At 33.7% G+C, this 12,527-nt stretch overlaps 2 protein-coding genes across 2 annotated transcripts; one reads left to right on the top strand and one right to left on the bottom strand.

The window, feature by feature from the left end:
- Positions 1-1,106: 1,106 nt before the first annotated feature.
- Positions 1,107-9,539, bottom strand: LOC132704820 (ATP-dependent RNA helicase me31b). The gene is made up of 8 exons (XM_060675090.1): positions 9,381-9,539; positions 8,899-9,088; positions 8,762-8,843; positions 8,372-8,540; positions 6,919-7,179; positions 6,565-6,860; positions 6,310-6,505; positions 1,107-3,825 (listed from the first exon to the last, which is right to left on the bottom strand). Exons 2-8 carry the CDS (start codon positions 8,964-8,966, stop codon positions 3,545-3,547), a joined length of 1,353 nt encoding a protein of 450 aa, XP_060531073.1. The 5' UTR covers positions 8,967-9,088; positions 9,381-9,539; the 3' UTR covers positions 1,107-3,544.
- A 339-nt stretch (positions 9,540-9,878) lies between these two features.
- LOC132705183 (something about silencing protein 10) lies at positions 9,879-11,725 on the top strand. Its single transcript, XM_060675628.1, has 8 exons — positions 9,879-10,024; positions 10,085-10,202; positions 10,258-10,548; positions 10,618-10,753; positions 10,805-10,922; positions 10,975-11,339; positions 11,394-11,530; positions 11,584-11,725. Exons 1-8 carry the CDS (start codon positions 10,008-10,010, stop codon positions 11,674-11,676), a joined length of 1,275 nt encoding a protein of 424 aa, XP_060531611.1. The 5' UTR covers positions 9,879-10,007; the 3' UTR covers positions 11,677-11,725.
- Positions 11,726-12,527: the final 802 nt, after the last annotated feature.

Below are 12,527 nucleotides of genomic sequence, written 5' to 3'. Positions count from 1 at the left end.
TCTCATCTGAACTTCTCCATTTTTTGAACATTTGTTTACTTCTCGCTATTCATTTGTAAAATTTATGTTCGAAAATAAAGACATTATTATTACTATTATTATTATATGCACTTAATCTTGCATTCTACCATTCTCTAGGGACGATTATCTACTACTTCCATCAGGCACCATTCGGGTGCATCCGGTCTGGACAGCGGCGTGATTCGGTACCGTCGACTTTTCTTACTGGTCTAACCCAGCCTCGACATCGGCGTGAATGGCGGCCTTCCCGATAGTTGAAGTGTACTTAACAAAAGTCCGCACAGCAACAAAACTGTCCAATGGAACTTAAAATTTATAGTGCAAACTCTTGTCTAAATATTTTAAACCGTTTTCTAATAATTAAATTTTTCATATAATTTATTTGAAAGCTGACAAGGGCGATGTCACTCACATTGTTGGTTGTTGGAATCGTAATTTGTCATCGTATGAATTTGATATATTTCTATTATGGCTGAACTTTCGTAACTGTGACTACAAAATCCTATCACGTTCATTAGCATTTATTTAAAAAAAAAATGTGTGTGCAATATCCGAAATTTATTTGCATAGTTTCCGAACTCATTGATTGTTCGATACATTAATTCACTTTCAAAAATCCCTGAACCTTTGGTAGTATTCTTCCAACCAAACTTTGGAAACTGCCTCATTTTTTTTTTACTTTTGTAATGCTGTTAGTAGCAAACTAGTCCGACAGTTATCAAACTGTTAGGAAATGATGAATAAACAACAGACTCTCGACAAGTTGGTGTTTGACTAATTCTCCTGCGCAAGTACTTAAACGGATAACCTGCGCAGGCTGATTAGTCAGTCTACTCTACGTCCAACATCGGAAATGGAAGAACCTCTAGAGAAGCTTCCTACTTGGCGAATTCTCCTGGATAGGTTAGCGGTATAAATAAAAGGCCTAGAAGTTAGTCACTGCTCCTAGTCAAACGTTAGGAAACAATTATAACCTGAATCAATACAATTAGTGGTTCCAACATCCCAAACCAGTTGCAAACTACCTATAATATCCAATTCTTCAGCACTTGAATAAGGAAGTGGGGAAAACAGCAAGTTAGGTTGCAAACGAAACACGCCAATTGTGAAGGGATGATTTAGATCTTTATTAGTTCCAAACGCATATTAATTGGAAAATAAAAGTCGAAAACGGCCCGTAATAAATTATAAACTCCGGGTAAAATGGAAATTTTTGTCTTATTGCACGATAACTAGTTAAAAAAAAAAACCCTTCACGTTTTACTTTTCGATTTAACAAAATATTTCTTTCTAATTACGCGTGCGCGAAAATTCGTTACCCGTCGAGAAAAGATAAACTTTAACGCGCGCGTAATTAATGTTTTTAATTAATAACTTTCCCCCCAATGAAAATAATCCAACAAAAAATGATTCCGTCTACTTTTTTTTTCCAAAACAAAAAACGTCAAGTTACTACGCCGTTGCTGCGACGCTTACAAATTTTGAATGTCCCAGAAAATTCAGCAACGCTAGGGGGGCCCCCACCCGCCCCCTCGACCAGAATCTCCTCCAACTGCCCGATATGATATTCCACTTGGCGCACGCGCCGTATCCAAGGATACGTTGTCCCGCCCCGAGTCTTTTTTCGATCATCAGTCGATGGAGTCCGTTTTCTCCGATGACGCACTCGAAATCGCACCTTTGTTTCACTCGAACCGCGATTAAACTTACACCAGACGAGCGCCGCTGCCGTCATTCGGACCAGAGTCGACGGAGATTCTGTTGATCGACCCGGTCCGATTGGCGGAACGCCCCGAATCGTGACGAGCGAGATATAGGGTGGTGCCCCCCGTGGACACGTTCGGATCGACATCGGGTAACGAGGATGTCGGTCTGAAACTAGCGACAGGCGTGTGGGGGCGCTGCCGCCGATGGCTTTGTACTTTGAATAATATACAGGGAGTTTCAAAAAACTCGTCACCGATTTCTGGGATTAATAAATTAATGAACAATGTTATTTCGGTTAATAAATGTGCACCCAAAAACAGGCCCCTAAAATGATTATTTTAGACCTGTAAATGAAATTTAAACCGCAAATACCGTTTGATTAGGTCTTCAAAGTGACTGTAGGCAAGAGTTTCACATTTCGTACAGCAACATTTTTAAAAATAATTTGGCGTTGATACGTATGGGGTGGCACAAGCGCCTGCCGACATTTTTATATTTCGTACAGGAATGTCGCGAAAATTATTTTTATTATTTATTACCATTTTTTGCCCAAAAATTATAATTTCTCGTCAAAAAGTTATTTATTCGTTCTTCGTAACACTTGTTACTATTAAAGCTTTTTGCGATTTTTGTTACTCGATTGGTTCGATTTTATTTGATGGTTCCTTTGGTTAGTTCGATTGCATTTCACATTAAGCAGCATACGTTGATAACTTCACAGTTGTTTTTGAAAATTATTATTTCCTAAGATCGTCTTTTTTTTTAAATCAATATGTCGTAAAAAAAAATACTTAGCTTGAAGGGATGGTAAAACCTAATGTTGATCAAATTTTAATCAATTTATCAATTTAATTTAATGTTCTGATTTTCAAACAATTTGTCGTTCATTGTCTTTTTATTTTTATTATTATTTTTTAGGTCATTGTTTCTTGCCATATATTATTAATTATTAAAGTTAGTAATTATTTTGGAAATTGTTTTGGTCTCGCAAGTTTAATCAAATTTCACATTAAGCATAACCTGACCTGACCTGACCTGAAAATAGCTTCAGAAGTTTACAAAATTTCTACTTCACAGTTCGGTCAGAATTGCTTCCTAAAACTTCAAACCTTTGCAATTAGTTTTATTTTCCTTCAAAAAACTGTTTGTTTTTTTTAATCACGCTCCTGTAGAAAATATTATTAATATATATATTTTCGATCGAACACAATTTTCTACAACAGTCTTCCGTAAGTTTAAGAAAGTAACGCCGACCAAAATAATACCTTGCTTGGCAGTTAGTTTGATTGCATCTTTTTTTTTTTAAACGGGCTTTGAAGTTAATCGAGGAAGTAACAACTCAGACCAAAACCATTCCGTGAACTCGAATTTTGTTGTCAGCAGTAAGTTTTAATAGCCAACCGAAGATCGAATTTGAAATTTCCCTTGTAAATTAAAAAGAAAAGAAAAAAGTTTTTTAGCACCCTGCTTTTTCGGCAAAAATTTATTAACCAAACTAACGTTATTTTTTTTTACGTTCCCTTCGCCCTAGCAACTAAGGGCGCGTTTTCTGAAACACCCCGCAGATTAACGCATATCCACCTTGCGGCATGCCCCCGCCCCGCTAAATTGCCCGCGACGGACGTCGCACCCTTATCCTCGACCCCGCCACGTCTCGTGGGCCCGTTTAGAGTCAATAAATATTCCCCAAAAATTTTTGTTGTATAAAAATTAAAAAAAACTTCTCTTCTGATAACGAAACGCAAAAGAAATTATACGATTTTTGAGTTGTTTCCGCCTATTTACAAGTTTTTTTTTTTTTTTTCGGACGCGCACATTATTTGGAGAGGGTGGCCGTCAGGGCGTTTTCGTCCGTCTCGTCCCCGTCGGAATTGGCCACGTACAGTTTCGGGTCGATCACTTTCGGTATAGGCTTGATTTCCGTACCCAGTTCCTGTTCGATGCGGTGCAACGCGAACCTGTCGTCGTAGGTTATCAGGTTGATGGCGATGCCCAAGTGTCCGAAACGGCCCGACCTGCCGATACGGTGCAGATACGTTTCTGCCATCTTTGGAAAATCGAAATTGATCACGACGTTTACAGCTTGCACATCGATACCTGAAAGGAAACATCGTTTTATTAAGTATTATTATTATACATTTAGAACGATAATGAAAAAGAGGCAAAAAAGTCAATGATAGAGCCGTGCAGAAAATATCCGAGCTCGAGCAAGAGGCAGAAAAGACAGGACCGGATGATGGACGAGATCCTTAAGTTAATGGAACCTCAGACCAGAATAAGTACCGAGAGCTGAGAAATAAAGTAAGGTATTAAATATTGACAAGTAAGGTAAAACTGATTAGTCAATTTTTTTAAATAACATCTTGCCCCTACAATGGCTAACAATTGTTATCTATCATTATTTAATCATATATTTTATAATCAATTATTAAGCATTTGTGATATCCAATTTGCCTACAACACTTATATGGTACTTACCGATTCGGGGAATCCCAATAAAAATACGAATTCTATAAACTATAAATTTTATAGTATTTTTAAAATTATTTCGGTCAATTGACACAAAAAAATTGGACTGGTCAATCCCAACAATATGCAAACTTTGATAGAACTAAACCTCCACACAGTCAATATCTGTGCTCATGTATATTTAGGATTTTAAGTTTACAATGTGATATTCGAAGTAAAATCAAGGAATGACGTGAGAAACTAAAGTCTGAATTAACCTATAGGCCCAGATTTTTAGCAGCTAGCTATAAATATAAAAATTAAAATCTTTGTCATTTAAAGACCATCAATTGCCCTGCTACTATTAATTATTAATTAATTAATTGATTAAATATCACAGTTAATAGGAATATTATGGTCATCTGTAAAATGGTAAGAATTAAAGAAATTTAAAAAAAGGCATAAATCGACTGCACAAAGAAAAAATTAGAGAACCCAATACTTTGTGGCGCTCTCAAGTGCTTCAAAGTTCTAGTAAAGATCTTAAAAGGTTAATGCTGTTTCTCATGGACCTCAAAGTAAATATACAAATGCGAGGATAGATTTAAATGATACCAATGCTAATGTTGAGTCATGAAAATATGAAAATTTTAAGAAAATGTAATTGTAGTGAGAAATTTTAGTAATGACTTATTCTTAATTGAAATAAGACATTATTTCCCCTTTTTTTGAAGAAAAGATTATGTAGATGCATATTGTTTATTAATTAAAGTGAAGGGAAACTCCGCAAAAAGTACAGATGTAATAAAGTTTCCATTGTCAATTAAAGAGATTAAAAGAAACTGTTGCTGAGGGTTTTCTCAAACACTGATTGGGCTACTGTTTTGGGACTATACAGAGTGAAGTGAGCATACCTCTGCTTGAGCTTTGTAGAAAAATTTTCAAATCCTTTGGAATACTTTACTCTCTTTGCATGTATTTAACTGATAACTAGCAACTTTGTCAGTTGTAATTAAAATTCATTACCACAGAGTCCTGATATTCTTTCATATGATTTTTCGAGGGTCGGGGAGGAGAGCTGATATCTTTTCGTTTGCTACCTTCTAGACTGGGCATCAAACTAACACACAGAACTTATTCCAGTGTATTGTTATTTTGCAGTGTTTACCCTTGGAATTGTTTATTTTTATTATTCCATCCTTCTACTTATTAACTTGGTAAGATATGTGTCTTATGAATGAGTTATTGTGATTTAAATGATTTACAAATTAAATTGCAATTTGACATCCTGTGTACCTATTTTGCCTAGTTACAAATAAAATGCGTAATAATAAAACAATAATAATTTTATTCATTTAGTTTGTATCCTGAATTTAACACAAAATTGAAATGAGCTTAACACCTCATTCTGGAAATAAAAGGTCGTACTAATCTTATATGTGGTAATATTGGTGTGAATTGACTGATGGATGTCCAATTTAAAAATGCGAATAAAAAAAAAAATCGGAAAATTATTTTTGCGTTACAACCACTAATTTTGATGATATTCATAGTTTCCACTTATAAATAACTCAGCAGTACGAGATTTTTCACGATGCATAATGGACAAAACAAAGAAATAATCCACATTTTTCAGTCCACCAAGGGTCCTGGTTAGTTTTTTTAAATTATAGAACAGATGATGGATATTGTACAAACAAGGTATATTATAACAAAAAAAATCTCCAGCAGTGTCAGCGCATGTTTTTCAAACACCTCGTACATACTCACAAGGACCAAGTCATAAAACAAAAAACCCTTTATATGCAACAATTAGTGTCCACTATCCACGGATAATGTTATAATATTATAAAAACATATTATGTCCCACAAATTTTATTTTACTCCTGCTAAAGGGAAAGGGATTATATATATATCAGTAATTTGGCTATCAATGAAAATTATGGTTTCAATGTTCGAATATAAGTTATATTTTAATATCTACTATTTATTTATATTTAATATTATTTTTATAAATAAATATCACAAAAAAAGGGATAGGAGTGTAACATAATTTTGAAATACCATAGTAATCTAGGGCTAAGGGTTCAATATAGATATTCAAATGAAATTATCTGAAATCTGAAAAGTTACCTCTTGTAAACAGATCAGAACAGACTAGGTTCCGGCACAGGCCGACTCTGAAGTCGTGGAAAACTCTGTTTCGATGCGCCTGCGCCATTTTCGCGTGAATGTAATAGCAGCAATATCCCAGCTCGGTGATTTTCTTGGCGAGCAATTCCACCCTCTGCGTGGAATTGCAGAATATAATACTTTGGTTTATTTGCAACTGTAAGAAAAAAAAAAGCGTGACAACCCAAAATCATAGGAGAAAGTGGGTCGTGTCACCTTGGAGAAAAGAGTATTCAAGCAATGGACCTTTTGCCTCTCTTGGACGAACGCGTAATATTGGGTGACACCCTTGAGCGTCAACTCCTCCATCAAGTTAATCTCGTATGGTTTCCGCAAATGTTTCTTCATGAACTGCTCAACAGACAACGGAAATGTAGCGGAAAACAGTAAGATCTGCCGCTCCTTCGGCAGATTTTTGATCACAGTGTCGAGAATACCTTTAAAATCTTGCGACAATAGTTTGTCTGCTTCGTCCAGTACGAGTATCTTGCATTGATCCATTTTGGCCACTCCTATTCGAATATCGCCACTAATTAATAACAAATTCATTCGCAACAATCCAAACTTAACCTTTCTCCATGAGATCCAATATTCGACCTGGCGTAGCGATGATAACCTGTACCTTCTGGTAGATTCTCATGATATCATCTCTCAAATTGGTACCACCCGTGGTAACCATTATGCGTACTTGCAGGTGTTTGGCGAGTTCAATGCATATCTGAGACGTTTGTAATGCCAGTTCCCTTGTAGGTACAATTACCAAAGCCTGAATATAGTCTTTCGCAGGGTCAATTTGTTCCAACACTGGTATTGAATATGCGCCAGTCTTTCCTAGACAAATACTATATTTGTAATAACAAATAATGAAATTCCAATCAATATGCATACTTTAAATTAGAAATAATAAAAATAAGCTCTGAATGAAAATAAAACTGAAATAACTTATTTTTTTCAAGATCCGAATCAATTACAACAAATATTATGTGGCTTCCTGTAAGTACTTCCAAAATAGCTTACCTTATCTTGTACATTTATCAGCAATATTAATTAAATAAATAAATAAATAAACAAAAATATTTAAAAAAAAAAAACACAATTAGTGTTACAAATTTGCAGAAGAGTAAACTAAATTTGGAAAAAATGAGAACCCCCATGAACTCCCAAAACTTCTTTCTATGACAAAATACCCAATGAAAAATTGGGCAACCGAATGAATTAATAAAACTAACCAAAACTAAATTATTAATTACATATATTACCAGAGTACCAATACTAATATACCAAAAGAAAGTTGCATCAGGAAATAGAAATAGAAATATTTTTTGAAAAATTACAACCAAAAAAAATATACATATATAACAAATAAAAAAAAAAATTAAGTGAAAAAGACCATCACACAAAACGCAAAAATGTGTCACAAATTCGAGAGTATTTTAATGTCAGTAAATATAAAATATTTGAGAGGTGATTCTTTTTATAGCAATACTTTAAATGTAAGTTATTTTTCTCTTTTATCGAGTAACAATGAATGACAGATCTTCCTTGAAAGTTCTCGTTACATTGAAATATATAAATTAATTGTTAAGTAAATAAATACCGGTCAATTAAACAACAGTTCTACGTTGTTTAAGTTGTATATTAACAGTATCATGATTTTTGTTGGACAAAAAATACCGATCAGTTAAAGGAGGATTTTAATGTTAATATAGCAAAATATGAACTATTAAGTTTTCTAGAGGCAGTCTGTTTGATTGGACCACCCTAATTGACGGTCAAGTTCAGTTATAGCACCTTGGTCTATTCATATTTTTGTTTATTGTTAGTTACATTTGTTCAGTTTCGACTATACAATGGAAAGTATAATACAATGTATGTGGCTGTTACTATTTGTACAAAACCGGTACAAAGAAATTATGAACGAGCCAAGCTATTTGTTTAGCATATTTGTCCCCCTAACCTAACATTTAAGAGTTAGGCCAGGCTTACTAATAATATGCCAAAATATCAATCACAAATCATTTACCAGTTCCATTTTTTGCTCTGGCAAGTACATCTCTTCCAGATAGTGCCATTGGAATTGCTGCCTCTTGAATAGGTGAAGGCTTCTCCCACCCTTTCTCAAATATCCCCATCAGGAGCTCCCGTTTTAAACAGAATTCGTCAAACTCGTTGCCCCTTGTATTTGTTACATCCTGATAGGAAGAAAGTTAATTAATATTATACCAGCATGCTAAAGAACGCTACTATTTTAAGCATGCACTTGGAAATTCAGATAGGAAACTGTCATTCACACAAGAATGAAGGGGAATCCATTTTTCATCATATTAAATTAAATAGAAACCAATACAATGAAAATATTTAAGTCTTCCAACTAGTAACAAGTAAATATTCAAAGACATAGAGAAAAACTTACACTTGTACGAATTCTGTGATCCTTTGGGGGAATTTTTAATTTAGCCTTCCATCCCTTGTCATCCACTTTGGAATTCATGTCACTAAACAGCAAAAACCTTACAAGGGCGCAAAAATACATTTTAAATAAAAACTTACACTTTACTATCCAAGGTCATCACATGATTGTGGTTGTTGGAAGTGTTTATACTATCTGCGGCCAACATTTTTTTTTTGTCCAAATGCCTGAAGCTGAGTTAATAAAAACTAGGGTTTATGAAACCCAAATCCTTCTACAATATGTAGATCTAAAGAAATCCTCTTGTAAACAGGAAACAGATCTGAAAGACTGAAAAAGTCGATCAACTTTTTGTTATACAGGGACGACCAAATAAACTATAGTACTACTGAAATAAAGTCTAATATTAATTAACGGATCAAAAGAATATTTATCGAAACGACCATCAGACATACAAAAAGTTCAAATTTAATTGTTAAAATGCCAAATTAACAACAGATGTAGAAGAAATTTTCGGAATTGAGAATATTATTTTTAGCTCAACTAAAATGGCTACTTCTCGCTTAGTACCCTTGACAAATCTGGTATAATAAAGTGGCTGTAATTTGTAAACAAGACTTGCCTGATTTTTACTCCGTTTGCCGTTGATAGATTTCTCGATCGTTAAAAAGTTTATTCATACTTTTCGAATACTGTCTTTTCTGCACTCAAAGTTATTTCGATTCCTCTTTTTTTACGTTTACGTCGACGTAGTTCGCCACACAAAGAATGATTTTACTAAAATGGCAGACCAATAGTAAAGAAATACAAGAACGAACCCTAGCGGCGTTTCTCTAAATCAGTGGAGCGTTTTTACATAGATTTATTATAAGAAGAAGATTGTACATTTTAAATATGATGACAAATGCATTAATTGTTAAGCTTAGCTTTATCAGTATATTCCAAAAAAATATATGTATTTTATGGAGATACAGTTTTCAAAATAGAGTATACCAAACATTATCGATTCTACGCCACTATGTGGCAATATTGAAATATTGAAACAGGAATAATAAAGATAATGTATTTATCCGACTAGTAACACAAACAATAATGCTTCTCAGAATGGTAATATGGGCTTAGTATGTTGTCCAAACGATATACGAGAATATCCCCGAAACGTAGAACATATTTTTTCATAAGATAACCTTGCAAAGTGAGAACTGCGCTATTTTATGTAAAGACTCTTTATTCATAGAAATACTTGACAATGTCGTATAACTTGGGGTAAAATTTAGATACTATTAACGCAATTATATATCACACATATTTCTTTTCTAATTTTAGAAATCATAATAATGAAAATGAGTATGACCCCTCTAGTTCTGATGACGATTATGATGAGAATGAGAAGAGGTTGTTGGAAAAGTTCAAAAATTCAAGTCAGGACAATTCAGATAGCGAAGTTATTGAACTAGTAAGTCAACTCTATAATCACACTTATAGCTCAATTTTTTTAGAGAGAAGTCTTCAGTGTAGGAGTAGAGAGTGAAAATGATTCCAATAATAGTGACATCGCTCTAAGTGATGTGGAGCGAGAAGATGATTATGATGACCTCCCAGATGTGAGGGCATGGGGTAAAGAAAAGAAAAAGTACTACGGAGCTGATTATGTCGATGAGGACTATGGAGGTTTTCAAGGAAAAGATGCTGAGGCTGCTGAAATTGAGGAGGAAGAAGCAAAAAATTTACAAACTCAGCTCATACAACAACTGGATGATAATGATTTTGCTTTCGATACTATTTTTACGGTAATATGTTTTAGCAAAATATTTGTATAACATTCAGGTTGTTAAATAAGAATCTATTTGGGCTGTTAGAAAAAGGATGAAGAACCTGAAGAAGGCGTGGAACAGATATTAAAAACTGGCATTGCAACATTATCAGAAAAAGAAAAACTAGAAATACTGCATAAGGAATCACCTGAAATGTTTGGACTTATAGGGGACTTTGAATGTATGTTTGTGTGTTAAATCTTTTTTTTTTTAATAATGCAGTGTTTTTTAGGTAAAATGATAATTATTAGGGATTATTTATACCCAGTTATACAGAAACACCAGAATGGAGACATCCCCAGAACCAAAGCTGTAGAGTTTGTTGAAAATCATTATCAATTAATTTGCAAGTAATTAAATTACTTTATTTTAAGTATTATTTCAATAAAAACTCCTTTTCAGTTATTTGGGCAACATATACATGTATCTACTCTTAAAAAATAGTAAGCAATTGAAAAATCATCCAGTTATAAAGCGGTTGTATCAATATAGACAGTTAATCGCTCAGTTAGGTCCAGTTTTTGATGAAATTATCAAACCACAAATAGAAGTGTTGTTGCAAGAGAAAGTCGAACCTCTGGAGGAAATAAAGGGAACTACAACGAAAGAAAAAAATAAAAAATCACGCAAATCGAGTGAAAATGTTGAGCCACCCAATAAAAAACTTCGAGCCGAAAAATCATCGGCCAAGAATAAACATGTTACATTTGAGTTAGAAGAATCTGGACTAAAGGAACATGTCGAAGACGTAGAAAAGGAGGCTGAAGGTACAATCTGGGAGAAGGTTCAAAAATAATTGTTTATTTTGCAATTTCTTATAGATACAGGCAAAAGAGCAATTACATATCAAATAGCAAAGAATAAGGGGTTGACTCCCCACAGAAAGAAGGAGTTCAGAAATCCCAGAGTCAAACATAAGCTGAAATACAGGAAAGCAATCATTCGCAGAAAAGGAGCCGTAGGATTTGTAGGCCCCTTGTCATTTAGATTTACTATCTTTTTTTTTTTTAGGTGCGTGAACCAAGAAAAGAGCTTACTAGATATGGCGGAGAAATTTCTGGTATCAAAGCCTATGTTTCTAAAAGCATTAAATTTAAAAGTTAATTTTGTTGTTTTATTTTTTTAATTGTATAAGTAAGACTTTAAGGCCATGGATAAAAACACAATCTGATGTATATAAATGTTTATTTACAAAGTGATATACATATACCAATAAAATTTGAAACACATTAATCCTATAGTAAACAGATGACAACTATAACAGATTGCTTAAGATGGAATCATGTAATTTCTTGATAAATCTAAAAAGAATCTTAATATATGGCAAAAAAAAGATAATAAATTAAATTCACTTAAAGCTAAAGGAAATGTTGTTTTTCTTTTACCACACCCGACTAGAAAAATAATAGCTTTTTTGTTTTATGTAAAAAAAAAACTGAAAGTGGTTGTTAATATTAAGTCTCAATCCAATGACTTTCGTATCAAAATACAAAACATGCGTGTGATGTTCGTTAATTGCCATGGGAACGGGTTATAGACTCATGAAGTGCTCTGAAAAGGGTATTGACAATTTAAAAACATCCCTATCGATATCGAAACAACTTCCAGTATAACAAAAATATTTGTTAAAAAAGTTGGGGGATTGTAGTAACATTAAAAATTATGCAAAAAGACGAATGCAACAATAATTATCAAATCAGTCTTTTCATCCTAATATTTTTAGGTTGTGAAATATAAAGAGGTCCAAAACATGATATGTACAAAGTAAATATTTATTTGAGTAGTTTTTCTGAATGTGGGCATGTATGTGAATAGCATATCATGGGAACCTTATAACTATTATTTTTTTGTGGTTGACATATATTACAAACAGATTTTGGGTTACAATGTGGATTATGACCCATGGCTGAAGTGTGGAAACAGTGACATGTTATAATATTCTTTTTCATCGTTTC

The sequence above is a fragment of the Cylas formicarius genome, unplaced genomic scaffold (genome assembly GCF_029955315.1).
Source record: "Cylas formicarius isolate icCylForm1 unplaced genomic scaffold, icCylForm1.1 PGA_scaffold_7__23_contigs__length_41026272, whole genome shotgun sequence".
Taxonomy (NCBI): Eukaryota; Metazoa; Arthropoda; class Insecta; order Coleoptera; family Brentidae; genus Cylas; species Cylas formicarius.
This window is presented reverse-complemented; position numbering and strand designations above follow the sequence as displayed.